This window comes from Thrips palmi, unplaced genomic scaffold (assembly GCF_012932325.1).
Source record: "Thrips palmi isolate BJ-2018 unplaced genomic scaffold, TpBJ-2018v1 HiC_scaffold_18, whole genome shotgun sequence".
NCBI lineage: Eukaryota > Metazoa > Arthropoda > Insecta > Thysanoptera > Thripidae > Thrips > Thrips palmi.
Window position 1 is genome coordinate 1,213,125 of NW_023144627.1, and position 21,790 is coordinate 1,234,914.

At 48.9% G+C, this 21,790-nt stretch overlaps 1 protein-coding gene across 1 annotated transcript; it reads left to right on the plus strand.

Moving 5' to 3' along the window:
• The first annotated feature begins 45 nt into the window (after positions 1–45).
• Positions 46–19,940, plus strand: LOC117644852. The gene is made up of 11 exons (XM_034384500.1): positions 46–81; positions 1,704–1,753; positions 3,240–5,554; positions 6,611–6,987; positions 9,181–9,807; positions 12,488–12,938; positions 13,409–13,663; positions 14,338–14,574; positions 15,503–15,721; positions 16,675–16,961; positions 18,771–19,940. The coding sequence occupies exons 1-11, from the start codon at positions 61–63 to the stop codon at positions 19,344–19,346; spliced, it is 5,415 nt and encodes a 1,804-aa protein (XP_034240391.1). The 5' UTR covers positions 46–60; the 3' UTR covers positions 19,347–19,940.
• The last annotated feature ends 1,850 nt before the right edge of the window (positions 19,941–21,790 follow it).

Genomic DNA, 21,790 nt, shown 5'->3' on the forward strand with positions numbered 1-21,790 from the left:
CGCCCCATACTCCCTTAATGCTACGCTTTAGTTTTACCAGTGCAGATTCCCCCTATCTGAATGCATGGGGAAATTTCCAGAGTATGCTTCATTTCAAGCACACCGTCTTCAAGCGTAACTTTATGATTCACTCAACCATAGAGTTACGCATTCGTTTTACCAGTGTTCACCTCCCATTCTTTTACATCCTGTGTGAATCTGTGCCAAATTGTACAAGACATCACAGTTTTTAGTGCAGATGAACTTTTTGTACAAATTTTCTCGCAACTTTGTTCTTAATCGGAGAAATTTGTGCAGTTTGTCGAACAAAATTGGTACGCAGAGTTCAGCTGCATTAACAACTGTAACGTCTCGTTTAAAATTGTATGTAACATTTGGTGCGTACCTTGCTTAATTGCGTGGTTAGGGATCGTCCATTGATAAGTTGCGCAGTTCTGGACAGTCCACCCTCGGTCGGTCCGCTTATGTGACGTGGCGTTACGCTGGCTCACTGGCTCAGACCCCTCACCCCTTCGCACGCCGTATGGTTATTCTAAAGTTTTTGACTGAACGCGGTTTTAACCTCAATTTGTCTTGTTTGTTTTGAATCGTCGCATTCAATGTGTTGATCCTTACGTTACGCCGGGTGTGTTGTCAAGGCATTGGAGAATGGTTTCCTATCATGAGGAAATGCTTTCCGAAGGACTTTGCTTCGTAGTACGAAGCAATTCTTCGCTGAGTTTCCGACGCCTTCGTTTGCTTCGTATTATGAAACGATGCTTTGTAGACTTTTCGCTGTGCGGAGCGTAGTTTTTTACCGCTAATTTTTAGGACCTGTGTAAAGAGGTCGGCCCATGTGTCCATAGAGGGGGAAAGAAAGGTACTAGGCGGACTTACGGGACTGTTCAGGGTACGCCGGCGTGGCCAAGGACGACAGGCAGTACGAGTACGCAGAAAATCAAGTTAGCTGAACCTGCTAATCTAAGAGAGACTTAGCACAAGAAACTAATATCCTTAGCTTCAGAGAGCTACAGAGTGCACTCTGGCAGCGAAAGCTAACAGAAGTTAGAAATACTTGACAAAAATCTTAGCACAGTGGTTAAGCGGTTTATTCTCCTACTGTGGAAAGGGCGTTCCCCTTGATTCCGTAATTCGATTGTTCTGGAAATGTTTCAAAAACGTCCCTTTTTTTCTCTTGTCCTAGGATAGGCCCAATTTCCCCTTCGACTTTTAAGGTCTTTCTGTGCTGCTGCCTTACAGGTGGCGTTCAAGTCTTAGGTCAGACATCCGCGCCGTTTCAGGTGGCATAGGAAGGTTGAGGGGAGACCCAATACCAAAATTGAAATCAAGTCGGTCATTCATGACTTAGCAGCGGCACGTCGCTAAAGTGACCCATGGGTCGATTCGTGACCCACGATTGATTTTTCACCTAAGCAAGTATGCGTGGCATGATTACGCAATGTAACCTCATACATTGTGTCCCTTAACGACCTGTGACGCATGCTACGTACACACATGAGATTTCAGAGTCAATAGGCGGTGTTAGGCAAGTCAATCTTGCTGCCACTTCTATCTTACTAACTGCCATTTTCATAAGGGATTTCCCCCTTGCAGTTACCCAATGATTTTGTGTTCTTGGTGGAATCTTTTTTTTTACGAAACTTAATTCTATCCATTCAATGACAGTTTCTTTTATGTACTTATTCTTCTACTCTTGTTTACAGAAATCGGAAAAGCAGAGTAAAATGGAGGAATTGGGCTGCGAAAAAGCATGGTAAGTGCGCTCTCCTCAACATCGATATCAGATCGTAGCAAGCTATAGAAGTTGTCCTCAAATTATTGAGTACGCTTTAAACGATGTTATTCGCTATTAAAATATACCACAAATTGGCTGTGTATTTGCGACTAAAGTCGTAACACTTATGTTACGTTATGGATGACAATTTTGCCATGTATTAGCACCGAACTGCATCGGATATTAACATTTTAGGATAGAACGTAAATATATTTACGATCTATCCCGTTCAAAAGACCTAATTTGTCACACGCGTCTTGAGTCGCCCGGGTGGACAGAAGTTTAGTTTTGACTTAGTTTAGACTGTAGTCGCAGACTGTAGTGCCCGAACTGCAATTCTGAAAGCAGTCAAAATAGAGAAAAAAACCGAAGATAATATTTAGATGTCGGATCGCAGTCCGGAACATAGTTACGAATGCAGTCTGGATGCACTATCCAAGTAGTTTCGTTTATAGTCCTTACAAGACTTCAAACGACGCCTCAATTTTAATTAGGTTAAACTTGCCTCTGTCTGCTGGCAATTTTTTTTTGCCGAAGGATCCGTTGTTAATTGCAGACCTTTCAATAACGAAGGTTCTTTGTAAAGTCCCGAAAGTCCTTTGTTTTCTAACGAAGGTTCCCTGTCAATTTACGACGGATCTTCGTAGAATTATGAAGGTGCTTCGTAAATTTACATTGTGCTTGTATAATAGACAGAGGTCCTTCAAAAAATTTACGAAGGTTTTTGTTCATATACGAAGGCCTTCGTAAATGAACAAAGGAACTGTTGGCATTTTTTCCGAAGGATCCGTTGTTCATTCCGAACATTAATTTTGACAGTGTAGTTGTGAGTTAAAAATTATATCGATTTGGCTACAGTTACATCTAGAGGTTCCTAATTGAGTCGCAACTGCGCTCTTCTCTGCATTGACTTTTGCACATACCCAGTATACTTGTGAGGTGCTTTTTAATATGGCTTTGGCATTGCACTGTTATTCAAACTGCGATAACCACTGTCTATATTTTGCAATAAAAACTTATCACATTTTTTGCTATGACAACTAAATATCTGCAACAAAAAAATTTGTAGCAAAATTTTGCAGTAAAGTATCACATTTTTGCGATAATGACTACAAAGAAAATGTAATAAAAAGTTATCGCAGAAAAAAATGTGATAAAAGTTACGACAAAACGCTCTATTATCGCTTAAATGATGGGGTGGTTATTGCAAAAAAGTGCAATAACGAAGTGATCGCACTCCAGGATGCGATAAATCGTGGGAATCGCAAACTCGGTTTTATCGCCAAAATTTGTAGTAAAAGTATCGCTAAATGAATGACAGTGTGCACGTATGGTGCAATATCTCAATGCATTGCACCACACGTGCTATACTCATAGCGTTTGGAATCTCAGTGTATGCGCAGAAAACTTCATAGTATTTTATTTTGTTGTCAGACTTCTAGACTTGGCGGTGGGCTGCTTTCAGGTGGGACAAACTGCGGCGGCCCTATTTGAAGAACCTGGAGACGGTGCTGATCGACGTCCAGGCGGGGCGAGACGTGCGCGAGAGAGACCTGCGCCGGGCCCTGTTCCTCCTTCTCCGTGACCACCGGTTTGTGCCCGGGATGCCCATCCTCACCGGTTTGACTAGTGACGAGAGTGTCGCGAAGCTGGAACAAAGTTTGTGCGAAGCTTCGAGCGCCGTCGCCGCTCTGCGTTTGCCGCGGAGAGTCGACGGCAAGATTGAGACGAGCACTCTGTTTCTCCTGTTCTACCGCGGCATGGTTGCGAATCTCAAGGCAGCGGAGGCAGGCCGCTCCAGCGTGCCCTTCGACCCTTGGGCGTGGCTGGAGCTGCTGCAGCAGTACGCGGCGCGGCTGGAGGAAAAGCTGGATCACTTGTTGGAGACGTGCAATGCAGGCCCGCGCAGGGGCGGGCGCCACCCGGAGCAGGGCGTGGACGACGAGTGCCTCATCCTGGCCACGCTCTCGGCGCTCGCCCTGCGGGCCGTCAAGACCAGCTTCAGGAGCACCTACGTCCAGATTCCGTGGGAAGAGGTGGAGTTCGTCCTCGTCTCCTTCATCGAGGCGCACACCGTGTACGAGTCGTGGGCCTTCGTGTTCGCCACGGTCAGCACTGTGCTCCGCTACCTGCGGGACTTCCGGGCGCACCTGGCCGTGCTCAAGACGCAGCATTCCGGACGGAAGATGGCGAAGTTGTCGAGGGCGCCGACGGTGAGCAGGCCCGCCTTCCTCGCTGGCTTGAATGCCTCCGACGACGAGGGGGACCGGCGCAAGGCTGCCATGTTCCGCGACTGCGCTGTGGTCCGAGACTACGAGTCGCTGAAGACCATCAAGGAGGCCCTTGGCGTCGCGATGGGCGCCCTGGGGATGACGGAGGCGGACTACCGCCAGCGCGGCTGCCTCGCCTTCCACCGGGCACTGTTTGTCGTCGGCGAGCGGATGAAGAACTCCTGGGAGTCTCCCAACCTGTCGGCCCGCTACGGCAAGCTGATCGAGACCATGGCCTCGGAGAACCTGGTGGCCACCATGACGAGGATCCGCAACGGCCTGGCCCACCCGGCCGGGGCCGCCGAGAGCAGCGCTGCTGTGAAGCTCGCCACCAAGGAAGTGAAGAGGAGGATGGCGACCGATCTGCTCAATATCTGGGAAACAGTCGGGGCCCTTCTTCACGACGCCGAGTGGGACCTTCTTAAAGGCTTCTGGGAGTACAGCGCCCCTCACTGTGATTTGATCCGGGCACTGACGTGCACGCTCAAGTACAAGGCTCGTGGAATCAACCCGATCCAAGCGGAGTTGTCCCGGCTCCTTGACGCCATCTCCCGTCGCAACCCCACGGTCGCCAAAACAGTCTTCCAGCCCTTTAAAGAGTCAAAAGAACACAGCAAAGGGTTAAACCGGCAAAGATTCCTCCATGGTCTTGGAGGCAGAACACTGTTAAGCTCACTCTTGACATCTCACACATCGGGTGGAAAGCAGGCAGAGCTGTGTAAACTTATCTCCACCGTGCCCTTCAGCGAAGATGTGGCGAAGTTCGCCAGGCTGTGGCGCCTGTCCCAAAGTGGCGAAGAAATTGCCACCTTCCAAAGCTCGCTGGCTGATGGCGCTGCGAAGAAGCCATCCAGTGAAGACGTGGCCCTTGCAATGGCCGCCATTCAAGCTCTGCCCGACCAGCACGACATGGTCGCGCGGTACACTCTCGAGGGCGCCGTGCGGATCCTGGCGTCGGCGTGGCACGAGTCTCAAGAGCGGCGGCAGCCCTTGGCCACCCTGTTCGCGCCGTGCCTCTTCGGGCGCCACCTCCGGAACTACCTCAACCACGGCGACAAGTTCCTGCAGGTGTGCTTCGACCCGGACTCCGAGATCAAGGGCATCTGGATCATGCTGACCTCCGAGGTGGACGACCGCACCCCCACCCTTGAGGCGCTGCGCGGCGCGCAACCGCGCCCCGTGCCGCTGGACGAGGCCAAGTCGGAGCACGACCGGCTGCTGCGGCTGGTGCAGCTCAAGTGCGGCATGTTCCAGTGCGCGCGCGCCGGGGACGTGGCCGGCGTGGCGCGGGCCGCGGAGGGCGGCGCCGACCTGGCAAGCCGGGACGCCCAGGGCCGCACGCTGCTGCACGCCGCGGCCGCGGCCGGACAGGTGGCCGTGGTGCGCTGGCTGCTGGCAGTGGGCCCGCAGGCCGTGCAGCCCCGCGCCGGGGACTGGCTGGGCAGGACGGCGCTCCACGAGGCCAGCACTGCCACCGTCGCCGAGGCGCTGCTGCAGGCGGGACTCCCAGGTGCGTGCTTTTTAAGAGGCGGCCGTTTCTCTCGACTTCCTAAAATTTTGGCGTGTATACGTTATACGTTCTAGATGTCAGGACGGTTTTTGTCCCACGTGTAGCACGTTTAAATTTTTCACCAAATCTCAGCATGTTTTTAGGCCTAGGCTTCAAATGGGGTTGCTCACACGGACTCTGGTGGTAGGAAAAATCGTCTCTAGTGTGAGTGAAAGCAATCCAGCCCGCCACCCCGAACTCAAGAGGGCAAATCAAAAGGAAAGAAACTAATTTTCGCTGCTTTTAGATATAAGACGTCGGGTAGGGTGATATAGATGCAGTCTGATCGCAAAACGAATCTGAATTCGGCACTAAGTAAAGAACAAATAAAGAACTTTTTAGACCTACCGGCAAGCCGAAATCGAAAGTCGCCTGCACTGCAAAAAATCAGTGTCTGATACGGAGCATGCTACGGCGTTCCGTATACCCCCTGAAATGGTGATACGGACATCTTCCGTACCACTCCTCCCATAAGAGCCTGTGCTTTGTAAAGCGTGGTACGGAAATTTAACGGAAAATGTACCGCTAATTTTACACCGGAGGTTGCCGTTTCGGTTTTCCGTTTGTGAAAAAGTCCAAAATGCTCTACGGACAGTGAGGAACGAACGCACCGTAACGCTAAGTTCTCTGACGAAACGCATGGAACGGTCACTCCGTAGGGATACGGACTGGCCGTTACACTTTATCCGTTACAGAAATTTGAGTTACGGAGCGTCCGTTCCTCACTGTCCGTAGAGCATTTTGGACTTTTTCACAAACGGAAAACCGAAACGGCAACCTCCGGTGTAAAATTAGCGGTACATTTTCCGTTAAATTTCCGTACTACGCTTTACAAAGCACAGGCTCTTATGGGAGGAGTGGTACGGCAGATGTCCGTATCACCATTTGAGAGGCTATACGGAACGCCGTAGCATGCTCCGTGTCTGACACTGATTTTTTGCAGTGTGAGTATAACGCCCCCCAGTGTACAGACGATGGCAGTTTATGTTAAAAGAACTTTTCCCATCGATGTTGCAGCGGAGGCGCTGGACAGCAGATTCCAGACCCCGCTGAGCAGGGCGGCGATCGCCGGGCGAGCCGAGGTGGTCCGCCTGCTGGTGGGCCATCCGTGGCGCGCGGACCACTCGGCCCTCGACTTGCACAGCCGCAAGCCGATGCACTGGGCGGCCTGGCACGGCCACGTGGAGGTGCTGCAGGTGCTGCTGGAGGCGGGCGCCACGTGCGAGGCCGTGGGCGGGGACGCAGTGACCCCCCTGAGGCTGGCTGCGCGGGGCGGCCACGCCGACGCCGTGAGATTCCTCCTCGGCCCTCGCGCGCGCCCGCGGCCCTCGGACCAGGAGTGTCTGGACGCCATCGGGGCGGCCGCCATCTCCGGACACGCAGTCGCATTCCACGTGAGTGAACTTCTTGGTTCCAGATGACGCGCTTAATGCGTAGGTACACGGCAAAAGTACCGCCTGGGATTCCCAGGCGCATCATGGGGAAAAGGGCCTATTTTCCAGGCACCGCCTGGGAATCCCAGGCGGTACTTTTGCCGTGTACCAGTTTGTTCGCGGTGTTGCACTTGCGTGAAATTGTGCTCGAATGCGCTTTATTTCTTGCATCTTTACGCTTTACTTTTTCGCATTAAATTACTGCGTTGTTTTTTAGGTCAAGCGTAAAGCTTGAACTACTACTCGCTAAACACTGTGAGAAAAAACTACAGAGAAGCCTGTTAATTTTTTCACAGCGTCGCTCTGTACCTAAAACTACAGTGATCTCTGCCTTTTAAAAGACGGAGCTCACTGTTGTTTTTTGTGTTCATCTCTCTGTTGTCCGAGCGGCCAATGCCACATCGGGACGGCATGGCCAAATCCTCATAGGTCACCGTTGGGTCCACGAGGACGTCGACGGGCACCTCACAGGGTCCCCGATGACGATGCGAGCATTTTAGACCTAGGTTCCGACCATTCATTGAAAAGGTCTCGTCAAGATCTACTCGAATCAAGAATAAAAAAAATTCTTGGTCAACCCCCTTTTTTTTCAAGATCCAGTTGACCAATCAGGATCTTGATAAAAGGAGGTTGACCAAGAAAATTCTTTTATTCTTGATCCGAATAGATCTTGACGAGACCTTTTCAATGAATGGTCGGAACCTAGCTCTAAAATGCTCGCATCGTCATCGGGGACCCTGTGAGGTGCCCGTCGACGTCCTCGGGGACCCAACGGTGACCTATGAGGCTTTGGCCATGCCGTCCCGATGTGGCATTGGCCGCTCGGACAACAGAGAGATGAACACAAAAAACAACGGTGAGCTCCGTCTTTTAAAAGACAGAGATCACTGTAGTTTTAGGTACAGAGCGACGCTGTGAAAAAATTAACAGGATTCTCTGTAGTTTTTTCTCGCAGTGAATGTGTAAGATTTAAGTGCGCGAAGCGCGCACTTATTGGTTCACTTGTAGGTTGTCAGATTAAGGGGTGTCACTCGTTTAACACGTTGACTGCGACGGGGTCTTGGACCAGTGATTCCCGTGTGGCGAGGCCGATTTTCAAAATTTGAAGGGTGGGACCACTCACGTGGCCCCGTCGCCACTGCGGGATTTTCTGTATTTATCTCGCGGGGCCACAGGCGTGGCCCCACCGTATCTTGGCCATTTCTGGTCCGATTTCGCTCGGAGTGGGCTCAAACGATTCGTACGGACCAGGCCAACGTCCTCCACGCCATGAAGTACGAGTCCGTGGCCCCGCGGGGCCACACGCGTGGCCCCACCATATCTTGACCATTTCTGGTCCGATTTTGCTCGGAGTGGGCTCAAACGATTCGCACGGACTATGCCATCCACGCCATGTACACTAAGTCCGTGGCCCCGCGGGGCCACACGTGTGGCCCCACCGTATCTCGGCCATTTCGTGTCCCAGACCCAGGTTGCGACCACTCGTTGAAAAGGTCTTGTCATTTTGAACTCGAATCAACCATAAAAAAAATTTCTTGGACGACCCCCTTTTTTCCAGTATATCGATCAAAAAACTGTATACTGGGAAAAGGGGGGTCGTCCAAGAAATTTTTTTATGGTTGATTCGAGTTCAAAATGACAAGACCTTTTCAACGAGTGGTCGCAACCTGGGTCTGCGACACGAAATGGCCGAGATACGGTGGGGCCACGCGTGTGGCCCCGCGGGGCCACGGACTCGTAATTCGTGGCGTGGAGGACGTTGGCCTGGTCCGCACGAATCGTTTGAGCCCACTCCGAGCGAAATCGGACCAGAAATGGCCGAGATACGGTGGGGCCACAGGTGAACTTTCCTACGGGGCGGTGGGGCCACGCGTGTGGCCCCACTTTGCACCCGATCCAGCCGCGACGCGAGAGTGTTGTCGGTGAGGGTCTTGTGGTCCCAGGCGAGAAAGGTGGTGGTCCCAATGACCAAACATGACCCGCAATGGCTTTAGGACTGGTGGGACCACGCATGTGGACCCGTCGCCATTGTGGAATAAGTGGTGGGGCCACTCATGTGGCCCCGTCGCAGTCAACGTGTTAAATGTAAGAATTCATAGTTATTAGGAGGTGTCGAGCTCAGTCGCTTATTACGTTGCCCTCTTGTTTCTCCAGGTGCTGCTGGAAGAAGTGAGGCGGCGGACGCCTGCCCGCCGCTGGGCCGCCGCGGTGCGGGAGTTCCATTCGGAGGTGTTCGAAGGCGGCGACTCCGACGTCATCAACGTGTTCCTGCGGGAGTGTCCCTTGGACCTGGGCCCGTTGCGGGAGCGTCAGGACAAACTGAGCCTGCTTGAACTGGCGGCCATGGTGGGCGCGGAGCACAGCGTGAACGCCCTGCTTGCTAGACGGGCTGAACCGACGGCTCGGAGGAACCCTCTGGCCATGACGGCCCTGCACCTTGCCGTCTACGGCGGCTCCCTGGACGTCGTGCGCGCCATCCTGGGGCGCATCCCCAAGGGCCACTCGCTGCGCACTGGGCGCGGGGAGCTCATGTCCCCATTAGGTTTGGCGCTCCGTGTGAACCGCTTGGATGTGGTGCGACTGCTAGTCCAAGAAGGGGCGGACGTCAACGCTCAGCCGTCTAAGGGAATCCCGGTGAATCCGCTGCTTCAGGCCGCTTTGTTCGGCAACGCAGAGGCCGTCGGCTTCCTGCTAGAGCGCGGCGCGCGGTGGCCGCGGACCGCTGTCGCGTGGACTCCACTCCACGCTGCGGCACTCAACGGCTACCTCGGCATCGTCAAGGTACGCATACACTAGCCATATAGATTTCCGTGTCCTAACTATTAGTGTCTATAGAGCTATTTAACTGCACATGGTGTGAAAAGCGGTCTTTTCTCAAAGTAAGGATTGTCTTGGATCTGCTCTTGCACCTAGGATTATTCTACTAGGATGCGTCGAAATTGTCCATGCGTTTTCAAATGCATGAATTTGTGTAGAAGGCGTAAAAACTACGGACTTTAAGGCGTGACCATTCTTATACGCCCTGAAAGGACGTAGATCGTTTAATGCCATCTGGAGCAGACTTTTAAGCAAAATTTTAATGCCCTTTCAAATGCCTACGATTCACTCCGTTCCAGGGGTAAATCCTGTACGCCCTTAAAGGGAATAATATTCATGCCTTTGTCTCACCAGTGAATACATTAAAAACAAGCTATGTCGCAATTTAGTGTGCAGGCACTTGGTGATAATGGCTCTTTTGACACCAGTAGTGCATATATGTATGACTATAAAATTCGCGGGACTCAGACATATGCTTGGTTGGGTGTGCCTTCCCACACCAAATTACTGTAACTCTCTTCGTAAGTAGCATTCGCACAAAATTGAGCGTACGCGTGAAACGCATGAATTCGTGCGCGATAACACACACTTGCCTGTTTAGTCGAGCACAAATTCGTGCATTTTTAGACGTATGATCAAGTTTGTGTAAAGCTAACACCTAACCGTTTACTAAGTACACACTTTCAAATGCATGCTTGGCCAAGTACACACTTACAAATGCATGCTTGGCCACGTACACACTTACAAATTCATGCTTGCATGTACACACTTACAAACGCATGCTTGACGCCGTATAACTCCATGCGTCAAGCATGCGTTTGTAAGTGTGTACTTGCAACGAGGGGTCCACCACTCCGAATTTTTGCGTACACATGATTCCGGATTCCCGAGATTCCTGGGATTCCCAGGATTCCCAGGAGATTCCCGAGACTCCCATGATTCCCACATGATTGCTACGAATCCTGCGATTCCCAAGTAGGGTCAGTTGGGGTAATAATGGGACAGTTTGAATAATAAGGTTTCCACAACTCAACAATGGCGAGTTGGAGTGTTTCTAATGCTTTTAAAGGATAGGCTACTCTGTTCCACACCATTTGGCGTTAAAATAAGATCAAAAAGTCATTGAATTTTGCAGTTGTGTAAAATAAACTGTGAAAATTCGGACTTGTAAGTTTGGGGTAATAATGGGACACGCTGGGGTAAAAATGGGACAAGGGCTTAGCAGAGGTAAAACAGGCCTCAAAGTTTTCCAAATAGACACCACTTTATAAAATTCGATCCGTCTCAACACGAGGAACAATAAATGTCATCACATGCCACCGGTTCGGATGAAAAATGAAGAGGCATTGCGCTTCCAAAGAACTTGGGTGCAATTTGACCTTTTGCGACTATTTGTTAATTTCAAAGCCCATTAACTTTTTAAATATCCGTCCAAACCCATAGCATGTGTTGACATTTTTTGTTTGTATTGTCGAGGCCTATCTATTTCCGTTCAGAGATGTCAATTCAAACAACTTTGAAAATTTTCTCCCCAAAGGCCACAATTTACCATTAACCAAGTGTCCCATTTTTACCCCAGGAGTGTCCCATTTTTACCCAAAGTGGTGTCCCATTTTTACCCCACAGGAAAATTCTACAATTGCAAGTTAACGAATGCATTGATGTCAAAATGAGTTGGTGGATCGAAATCCTCGTTCTTTTAGCTTTCCAACACACTATTATACTTAACTTTTCTGTTTATGGGGAGTTCTGTAGTGTTCTAATTAGATGACCTCTGCGGCAAATTTTTCCAACCTTTAGAAAACCCATAATTGCCATGTTTTGCTTGATTTCTTAATTCTCATTTCTATGAGCAGTCATTGTCCCGCCGAATGAAAAATGGAATACTAGACACCTCAAAGAACATTTTCAGCACAACTATGTCATTGTAGGACGTTTTAAAATGCCAAAACTCGTCAAGTTTAGAAAGTGTCCCATTTTTCCCCAAGTTTCCAGTGTCCCATTATTACCCCAACTGACCCTAATTCCCATGATTTTGGAGTGATTCTCAAGATTTCCGAATGAATCTCGCGATTTCCGAGTGATTCCCGCGATTCTTGCGTGATTCCCGAGCATGGTAAATATTTTGTTCAAAGCAAAAACAGACCCAAAAATCTGACTTCAGCCTGAAGGATACCTGTCAGAGGCGCAACTGGCGGTTTTTCACACGATTTTCACGTCACTATCTTGATTCCCATTCCTATGATTCCCAAGATTCCCATGATTTGCAGAAGATTCGCATGAATTTCAGATTCCTCATGATTCCGAAGAGATTTCTATGCGATTGCTACGATTTTTTGATGATTCCTGCGATTCCCGCAAGATTCCCGTGATTCGGAAGTGATTCTCGTGATTCCCATGATTCCCGTAAGATTACTGAGATTCCCATGATTCCCGGACGATTTCCGGATGACTCCCGGACACGATGTACACATGATTCCCCGAGTGGTGGACCCCTCGACTTGCAAGCATGCATTTGTTTAGTGTGTACTTGCAAGCATGCATTTGTAAGTGTGTACTTAGTAGACAGTTAGGTTTGTAGTGAATGTACGAAGTTTATTGTGTATGTCGGCTTCATCGATGTGCATGCCCACTGTCCGCACAGCTGCTGGTGCCGGCGGAGCTGCCCAAGGACGCCGCCGAGGTCCGGCAGTCCCTGTCGCTGGTGCAGTGCGCCGACGAGTCGGGCTGGACGGCCCTGCTGTGCGCGCTGTGGTGCGGCTCGCCGGCCGTGGTCAAGTACCTCCTGCGGCGCGAGGGAGAGCTGCTGCAGCGTGCCGGGGCGACTCGTGGCAGGCACTGCAGCGCCCTGCAGCGCGACAAGCGCGGCCGCTCCGTGCTGCACCTGTGCGCCGTGTGGGGCTGCGCCCCCAACCTCGTGGAGGCCGTCCTCCACTTCCTCAAGGAGCACGGGCCGGCCGCCGGGATGGGCGCCGACGACCTGCTCGCCACGGTCAAGGCCGTGCGGGCCATGAGCATCCAGGACGGCCGGGACGACGGCCAGATGGTTCATCTCCTCGACAAGTGGATCTCCATCCTGGACCCGCAGTCATCCGGTGAGTTGTCGGCTGGGTGCTCAATCTACACTACTGAAACCTGTGGAGTCATTTGAGCATGTGTAGAGTACAAACTTCTGTTTGTTGTAGGTAGAATTACTTCACAATTCCCAAGAAATTTCTTTGCAAAGCTTATGTATGCAGAAAACACTTTGTTGTAGCACGCTACTCTCCTTAACGCCTAATAACGCGCACTAACCTCAATAAGTCACTAAACAAAAACCGAATTTGAGTGTGTTGTTTCGGTTTTTACCTCGATGTAAAGCACATCGTGAAACCCTCGGAGAAACTTTTTAACGCTTTTCAACCGCATTTTATTCACTCACGCTGTTGAAGTTGATTTATCCGACCGGCTTTTGCAATTGATTTGCCAGTGGACACTACCAAACCGAACTGTTCTTTTGTTTTCTAGAGAAGTGTGATTGGGGGATTTGGGCTTGAAGGTAAATTGTCCTCTTCCTTTCTTTCAGTGACGAGTGCGGTTGGGCCGTTGGAGTCACTCGACTCTGCTCCACCCAAGGCCCCCAAGAAGAAAGGGAAAAGGAAGGCCAAAGGCATTGACGAGAATTTCGCTGTTTCTGAAGGGGAAGGCCTAAAGAAGAGTGCTGAAGAAAACCTCCAAACGCCCTCTCCAAGCCCAGCAGGTCCTGTCAGCGAAGATGGTCTTGTGGTTGACCGCGTCACTGATGCTGAAAAGGTCGACCACTCACTAGAACTGCAATCTGGTGAGTTATCGACTGGGTAGTGGCAGTTCCGTAGTGCTGTCGTGAGGAGGTTTTCAGTTCATCAGGAACGTGTTTAAACTTGATGTTTGGTGGTTCAAATATGAAAACCAGACTCTTTTCAATTCGTCAGCAGGGCTCTTCGCCAAAGGTTAAGGGTGCGGACTTTCTTCCCAACTAACTCCTCACAAATTCAAGAAACAAGAAAAATTACTTATCCTTTCCAAAAGAAGTGAGAAGTTACGGGTTATAACTTTAACTCTTAGGATAACCTTCCTGGTAAAAACGGTTTCTGGTTTTCCCAGGCACTCTCTGGAAATCGCCCATGTCTTTACCAGCTTCCTGGGAAAACCGGGAAACATTTTTACCGTGTTATGATGTCCTTCTGAGGCAAGTTCAGGATCCCTGTTCGTCACACCGGTTTGTGCGTCGGTTTTGTTTTTATTATTTTGACGCAGCAGCACATGGTGAACCTTCTCTTTGCTCTCGAATTTCAATTTTTAAAGCAGACGATGTTCGAACAATCAGTTAGCTGCCAGTCATATTTCTCGCATCATGATATGGGTGCTTTCCTTTTAGTTAGTGGCCACTTTCACTTCAAAACTGTTAACAGCACGTTCCCTGTATCCCATGAGTATTTAGAATTTGAAGGTAAACCGCCCGCTCGGTTCTTTCAGTGGCGGGTGTAATTGCAACCATTGAGTCGCTCGACACAGCATCACCCAAGGAACTGCAGAAAGGAATGCAGAAGAAGACTAAGAGGATTGACCGGAACTCCGTGGTCCCTGATGGGTCAGGTCCACTAGGAAGTGCTCAAGAATACCACCAGACTCCCTCGGAAAATCCAGCATGCCCAGTCAGCAAGGACAATCTTGTGGTTGACAACGTCGGCTGCAGACTTGAACAGCACTATGGTGAGTTTTCTGCCGTGAATCCATCTCCTGGGATTTTCGGAAACATCGGTCAATCCCTTAGAAATGTCGGCCTGTTCCACGGACGGCCTGCTAAGCCTTGAGGAGATGGTTTACCGTGTTCTGGGTTGTGAAAGTTCCTTTCATGGCTTTGGTAAGGAGGTCTGCACGCCTTTTAAGCGTCGGAATTAGTTCAAATATTTAACAGGGACTCGTTTCATTACGTCAAGTCGCGTAGTACGTCGGCAGGGGGTGGCAACGGCCTAGGGAGAACGTGAAGCGATGCTCGCGCCGTCAGTGCAGAGGTTGCGCACTTGTTCGAGATTATGAAAACTAGACTGTGCTTTTCAAAACACTTTGCACCGATAGAAAGGGCTTGAAATTTAGGGTGCATTAGGCTAATTACCCTTCTCGAAACTCCTCCCTTACCTAATATTAAGGTGCAGTAAAAACACCAAAAAACGCAAAAATCATAAAATTAGGAAAAAAACTCGAATGCGCCATGTTGATGTAAATGATTTCGCCCTTGTGTTCGGTTGAATTGGAAGTATCGGGCAGGCTACTAGGCCTAATGCGCCCCAAATTTTGTGCTCTTTCGATTTGTGCAAAGCGTTTTGCAATCAACGGTCTAGATGTTACGATCGAAGCAAAATAAGTAACCCCTGCACTTTACTCGCGCATGGCTTCACGCGCCTCCTAGGCCGTTGCCGCCCCCTGACGTCGGTTTATATTTTGACCAAGCAGCACGGTGAAAAACTTTCTTTGCTCTCAAACCGTGTTTAAATTTCTCAAGCAGATAATGTTCGAAGAATTAATTAGCTTCGAATCACGCTTCTCGGATTTAATAATTAGTCGATGCACAATGTTTGTGATCACTTTCAAGCCCATAGTTTGGAATTTAGGATGAACTCTCCTTTTTCGTTCCTTCCAGTGGCGGGTGGAGTTGCGCCGTTGGAGTCGCCCAAGCAACCTAAGAAGGAAAGGAAGCAGTCCAGCTCGGTACCAGACGGCGGATCCTTCCGCAACGATACTGACGGAAACGACCAGAAAAGCTCCGGAAATTCTACAGCTTTCTCTAACGAATGTTCACTCATGGTTGGACATGTCGCTGAAGTTGAGAAGGTCGACTTGAAACCAGAACAGCAGTCTGGTAAGTGTTCTACCTTGAGCCTCGTCTGAAGGTTCGACTGTGTGCTGAAAGTATCGACGGTTGTGTCGTGAGCAAGTTCGGACGATAGTTACTTGAATTCAAAACCGGTGTTTCGGTTATTGAAATATCTCCGTTACACACACGAAGCTGGTTGTTGCGTTGGTTATTTTAGCAGAATGTTGTTAAAAATTTATTTGCTCTCGACCCACATTCACTCTTTGAGAAAATCTTACAAACTATTTCAGGCAGCAAAGCAGTTTGTAAGAACAAGGTATTTTGAGCATACATAAGCTTACAAAGGAAATACTTCGTAATTTACCAACTTTATTCTTCGTTGAACAAAGTAAATTAGTTTGTACGTAGGTATGCACAAAATACTTCGTAAGGTTTTAAGGGTGCTTTTCTTGAAGGCACGATGTTCCAATCATGAGGAAGCTTTGACTCTCGTAAATTAGGTTTTCCGCAACTTTGAATCAAGTCGGGGAAATTGAGAGAGTCGTTTCAAATCCAATCGTTTACACAAGGCCGAGTTTTAACACCTTCACGCCGGTGCGAACGGTCCCTTGCCGCGATTTCCCATCTCTTTAATTTCACGTCGACGCGTAGGTGTTAAGGAACACAATTAATATCGCACTAAAAAGCCAGATTTGTTTCTGAAATCGCAGTTTCATGGGATGCTACCGGTCGTAGCGTGTTAATAGTTATGTTCTCAAGCTTCCTATAAGCACACTCTCATTCCAGGAACGTGACATCACGTTGAAACGAACGTGACAAAACGTCACGTTCGTTTGAGCATTGTGTCACGTTCGTTTGAATGTGAACAAGCTGATTTTTGGCCAATTCACACCCAAACGAAATGTCACGTTCGTTTCAACGTGATGTCACGTTCCTGGAATGAGAGTGCTGCGTTATTTTTGATAATTAATGAAAGTAAACATTAATGTTTTGTTCAGTTGGGGAGTCTTCTGACATAGCACGAGCACCACCTAAGGCGCTAAAGAAGAAGACAAGGAAGAAGTCGGAGGCAGCTATCCAGAACTCTGCGGCACGCGAAGGCGATGTCGCCACGAAGGGGGCGGAAGGAAAGGACCGGAATCTCCCCGTAAATCCTGCAGCCTCTGACGACGACGATTGGCTCGTGGTTGACCACTTGTTTGACCCATGGCCGGCACCTGGTGCTAAGGTAGTCGACTACTCATCTGAAAAGAAGGATATCACCCAGAAGGTTTTGAGGAAAGGGGTGAGTTTATACGTCGATTGAATTACAACGTTGACTCCATTTGTTTAATGAAGGACACTTGCCTACATTTTAGCATGCTCTGTTTGTGTTTCCAATGTAATGATAGCATTTTCAACGTATGCTTTCACTTCAAACCTAACTGTCTGCTTAGTACACTTACATGTATAAATGCTTGCTTGCAAGTGCGCACTTACAAACACATACTTGGCACTTGGCCATGTACACACTTACAATTGTTTGCTAGGCAAGTACACACAAACGCATAGCATTTGGGTCATTCTACAGAAATGTTACAATTTCACGTTTAGAACTGTGAAAAATTAAAAGTTGTCCGATTTCATTCATATTGGGCTTGTTTTTCTTGTTTCGGCATGCATAATGTGAAACAATATCAAGCGTCACACTTTTCGAGAAAAAAATTTTTTTCCCCAGAAATCATAGGGGAAATGTCTACGGAGTTTACATTAATTGACGCCTACGGAGTTTACATTTTGAAGCAAATACCTGGATTGCAGCCGTTTGAGTTGGAACAGTAGAACGCGCATACACAGCTGACTAAAGGACCACCAAAGCATTGTTTTTATCCACATTTTGAAAGTTTGACCCACAGGGGGTCCGTGGCAAATCGGGTACGGAGTTTACATACAAAAAAAATACGCAACCCTCTTTTTGAAATTTGGGTACCAATCAGGTGCTGGCCATTGGAATCACATTCTTCAAACTTGGTGGCTAAATGTGTTTTTTCATCCGGAATCCATCGCAGTCTTCAGATTAAGGCTGCGACGTTCCGTTTGTCTGCTATAGCGCCAAACTCGTTACAGTGCACATGTTGATTTTAGGGAAGTAAAAACTTCGGGACAAAAGTTAATTCTGTGCAGGCACAAAGCTTCAAACTTTTTACTAAAGTCAGTGGGATTAAGTTAAAGTATGAAAGTGCCTTAGCAAATAGAGCCGTCGGGAATGGTTGTCCTGCGTCTCGTTTGGACGTACGAGAGGCGCAAACTCAGTGAACCACGCATCGGGACACACTGAGAATCCAAACGCTATGAGTATAGCGTCAATTGGTGCAATGCAAAAGCATTGCACATGAAGTGCAATGCCTCCCTATTCCCATGCATTAGCATAGGGCATTTTCGGGATGCATTGCACTTAAGGTGCAATATGGCTGAGGCATTGCACGTATGGTGCGATATGTCGACGCATTGCACCACACGTGCAATACTCATAGCGTTTGGAATTTCAGTGCAGCCACGGAGTTTACACTTTGCACCTTTCGGAGGCCTCAGCCATCTGAAAACCTCAGAAACTTTCAAACCCAATAGTGGATCATTTTGAAGCACAAAAATCACCATCTCACTGCGCAAACCGCGTCTTTCTAGGAGGAACCGTTTCGTCACAAAAGAGCAGGGACATCAAATTGTAACATTTCTGTAGAATGACCCATTTGTAAGTGTGTACTTGCAAGCATGCATTTGTGTTCTAAGTAGACAGTTAGGTTTTTAGTGTTTATTTCTTCCTTGCAATTTACTCTATATGGTCAAAATTGAACATGAGATAGAGGGGGCGGTCGACGGCGCGCTACAGTGTGTTCGCATCTCCAATGTGTGTTTGGTTCCATTTCGATGGTCATTTTGGGCCCTTTTGTACTTGTCCTTTGATCGTGCGGCCCCTAAGGCGTCCTCTCTTTTCACGAGGCACTCTGAAAACTAAGGTATCAGCTCACACTTAAGTGCTCTGCGTAAGTGTGCTTAGTGCTCCCTAAAGTTTTCAGTGCCACTGAAGCGGTCCTCACCGAGCTTGCTGTTGCAGGTGCGACGACTGAGCAGCCTGTGGTGCCCCATCGACCCGGCGTGGAACATGGCCTTGCTGCGTGCGGCCGCGCCGACAGTGGAGGCGCTGCACGTGCGCGTGGTGCAGGCGGAGCACCTGTCGGTCATCCACGCCATGCCGCGCCTCCGCCGGCTGTACGTGGCCTGCGACCCCGACCTCTACGCCAACCCCATCTCGCTGCCGCCGCTGCCCGCGGGCCACCCCGGCGGCCTGCACTGGGTGCGCGCCTACATGCCCAAGGCCACCTTGGCCTCGCTGGTGCGCGGCCACGCTCACTCGCTGCGCGAGCTGGTGGTTTGCGCCGGCACGCGCGGCCCGCCCGGCTACGAGGACCACTACCCCTACGCCTGCACGGACCTGAGCGCCGTGTTCCGGGGCGGCGCGCTGCCTGCCCTGCGCCGCGTCGTGCTGTGGAGGAGCGCGTCCTTCGTCCACGGCGAGGTGGACTGCCGGGTGCAGCTAGCCGCCATCAGGGCAGTGCTGGGTGCTGCGGTGGCAGTGGTGTGCACCGGCTGCACGAAGAACGTCCGCGAGGACCGATTCCACGAGCTGTGAAGTCCTGCAGCGTCACCATGTGGTCGGTTGTTAGGTCACATACTGTTTATGAAAACATTTATTAATTAATTCAGTGCCAAGGCCCAGGTTTTATGTCCGCATTGCATGAGGAGTTTGATTTTTTTAAATTCATGTTGTTTTTAAGTAAGGTTTTATTTGAGTTTGCATTACATTGTGTGCCATTTTTAGTCTAAGTTTTTGATTTAATGTCATGACATCTTCCTGTCCATTTTAGCCCAAAAAATATTATAGCTTGCATTAGGCATGTGTTGAATTGTGACGTAAGTTTTAGTATGATTTGAGTTCCACATTAATCTGAACCATACCCATTCAGATTTTATCAACTTGTATTGCATGTACTTGTCGATTTTAAACCAACTGTTCACATTACTTTCCCTTGTCCTGGACGGTGATTTAAAACGAAAGCGTTGTAATGATTTGATTTTCATTCAAGTTTTATACAAATTTGCTCCGCATCCGAGTTTTACATCAATTTGCACCGCACGCAAGTTTTTGATTTGTTTGCACGTGGCAGTTTGAAATTGTTTTAATTCTGAGTTCCAAGCTTTGTAATAAAATGTGGTCTTTACTCCATTCCTTCGTGGTTCATTTTCCCCTCTTTTTACAACGCTGCTCACCCTCATTGTAATTTTGTAGTTTTTTATCAACAGACGCTTTAAGAGTTTTCGGACATGCAATAAAACATATTGAGGTCTTGCTGCTCTGTGAAAATTTGTTGTCACTTTATGACAAAAACGTGACATGGTCATCACTTTGAAATGATGACAATCTTGTCACAAATTGATGACATTTTCATCAAAGCTCCTATACTAATTGCATGGGCGTGACAACAATGTCATCAATTGACTTGATGACATCCTTGTAAGGAAAATTAGCCTTGAAATTGTCATCAAGTGACGACTCAAATTTTCACAGTGTGTATGTACACTCTCAATGTCTTACAATGAAAGTTGACCCGTTATTCGTATGTTACAGTGGATTCGGCGCAAGCATATTACGAAGGAATATACGAATCTTTTTAGCTTTTTCAATGTAAGATACAAAGAAAAACCTTCGTAATACGAAGAAAAACCACCTTCGTATTATGCTTGCGCCATTTCCTTCGTATTATGGGAAATTTCTTTGTAAGACATTTAGAGTGTACTGTTTTCAGCGCAGCGCACCGAGGCCAAGTAGATCATAAAGTGCATTAACGTTCGTGCTAAGGTGCCTACGAGAATCTGGTTCACACCTTGGGAGGTACGAGGGGGTGGTTAGTTACGGACACCAATATTTAAGGCCATGGGGGACTCCCGAATGAAATGTGATTGTGAACTGACTCTTGTTTGTAAGGAGGTAACCGATTTTTAACCGACACGGCCATGAATGGTGCAGTAAAGTGGTCTTGAGAAGACGGGTTAAAATTCAAAATTTTGTTACGCACTGTCCCACTTTCTAAAGTCCACTCTACAAATCAAAGAGTGTAAATAGTATGCTCTAACTGGTGCATGCCTGCAAGCACGCTCTAGCTAGCGCATGCCTGCCAAGCATGCACTAACTAGAGCATACATGCCATGTACACGCTTCCTGATGCAGAAAACTCCCTATCCCTTATGCAGTAAATGTATGCTCCAGTTAGCGTGTACATGGCATGTATGCACTAGTTAGTGCATGCCTGGCAGGCATGCGCTAGTTAGAGCGTGCTTGCAGGCATGCTCCAGTTAGAGCGTATCATGTACACTCTTTGATTTGTAGAGCACGCTCCAAACAGCAGTCAAGTACCCCCGCGCGACCGTCCCGTCCCTCTCTGGTCCCTTCCACCCGGGCCGCTGGGTGACTCATGACCGTCGCTTCCCCCTCCGCTCCCCGCCAAGTCGACTGCCTGCAAAGCTAGGCTGGCGCCACTGGGGCACGCCGGTCTCCCTTGCTGGAGCCAGTCACAGCAGGGGATGGCAACGGCCTAGGGAGAGCGTGAAGCGATGCTCGCGCCGTCAGTGCAGGTTGCGCACTTGTTCGAGAGTATGAAAACTAGACTGCGTTTTTCAACACGCTTTGCACCGATGCGATGGAAAGGGTTTGAAATTTAGGGTGCATTAGGCTTATTGCTCTTCTCGAAACTCCCCCCTTACCTAATATTAAGGTGCAGTGAAATTACCGAAAAACACGAGAAATCATTAAAGTTAGGAAAAAACTCGCAAGCGCCATGTTGATGTAAATGATTCCGCCCTTGTGTTCGGTTGAATTGGTAGTATCAAGCAGTCTACTAGGCCTAATGCACCCCAAATTTTTTGCTCTTTTGATCCGTGCAAAGCGTTTTCCAATCAACGGCCTAGATCTTACAATCGAAGCAAAGTAAGTAACCCCTGCACCTCGCTCGCGCATGGCTTCGGCGCGAAAGTGTTCACTACACGCTTTAGTCGACAAGTCGGTTTAGTCAAGAGTCC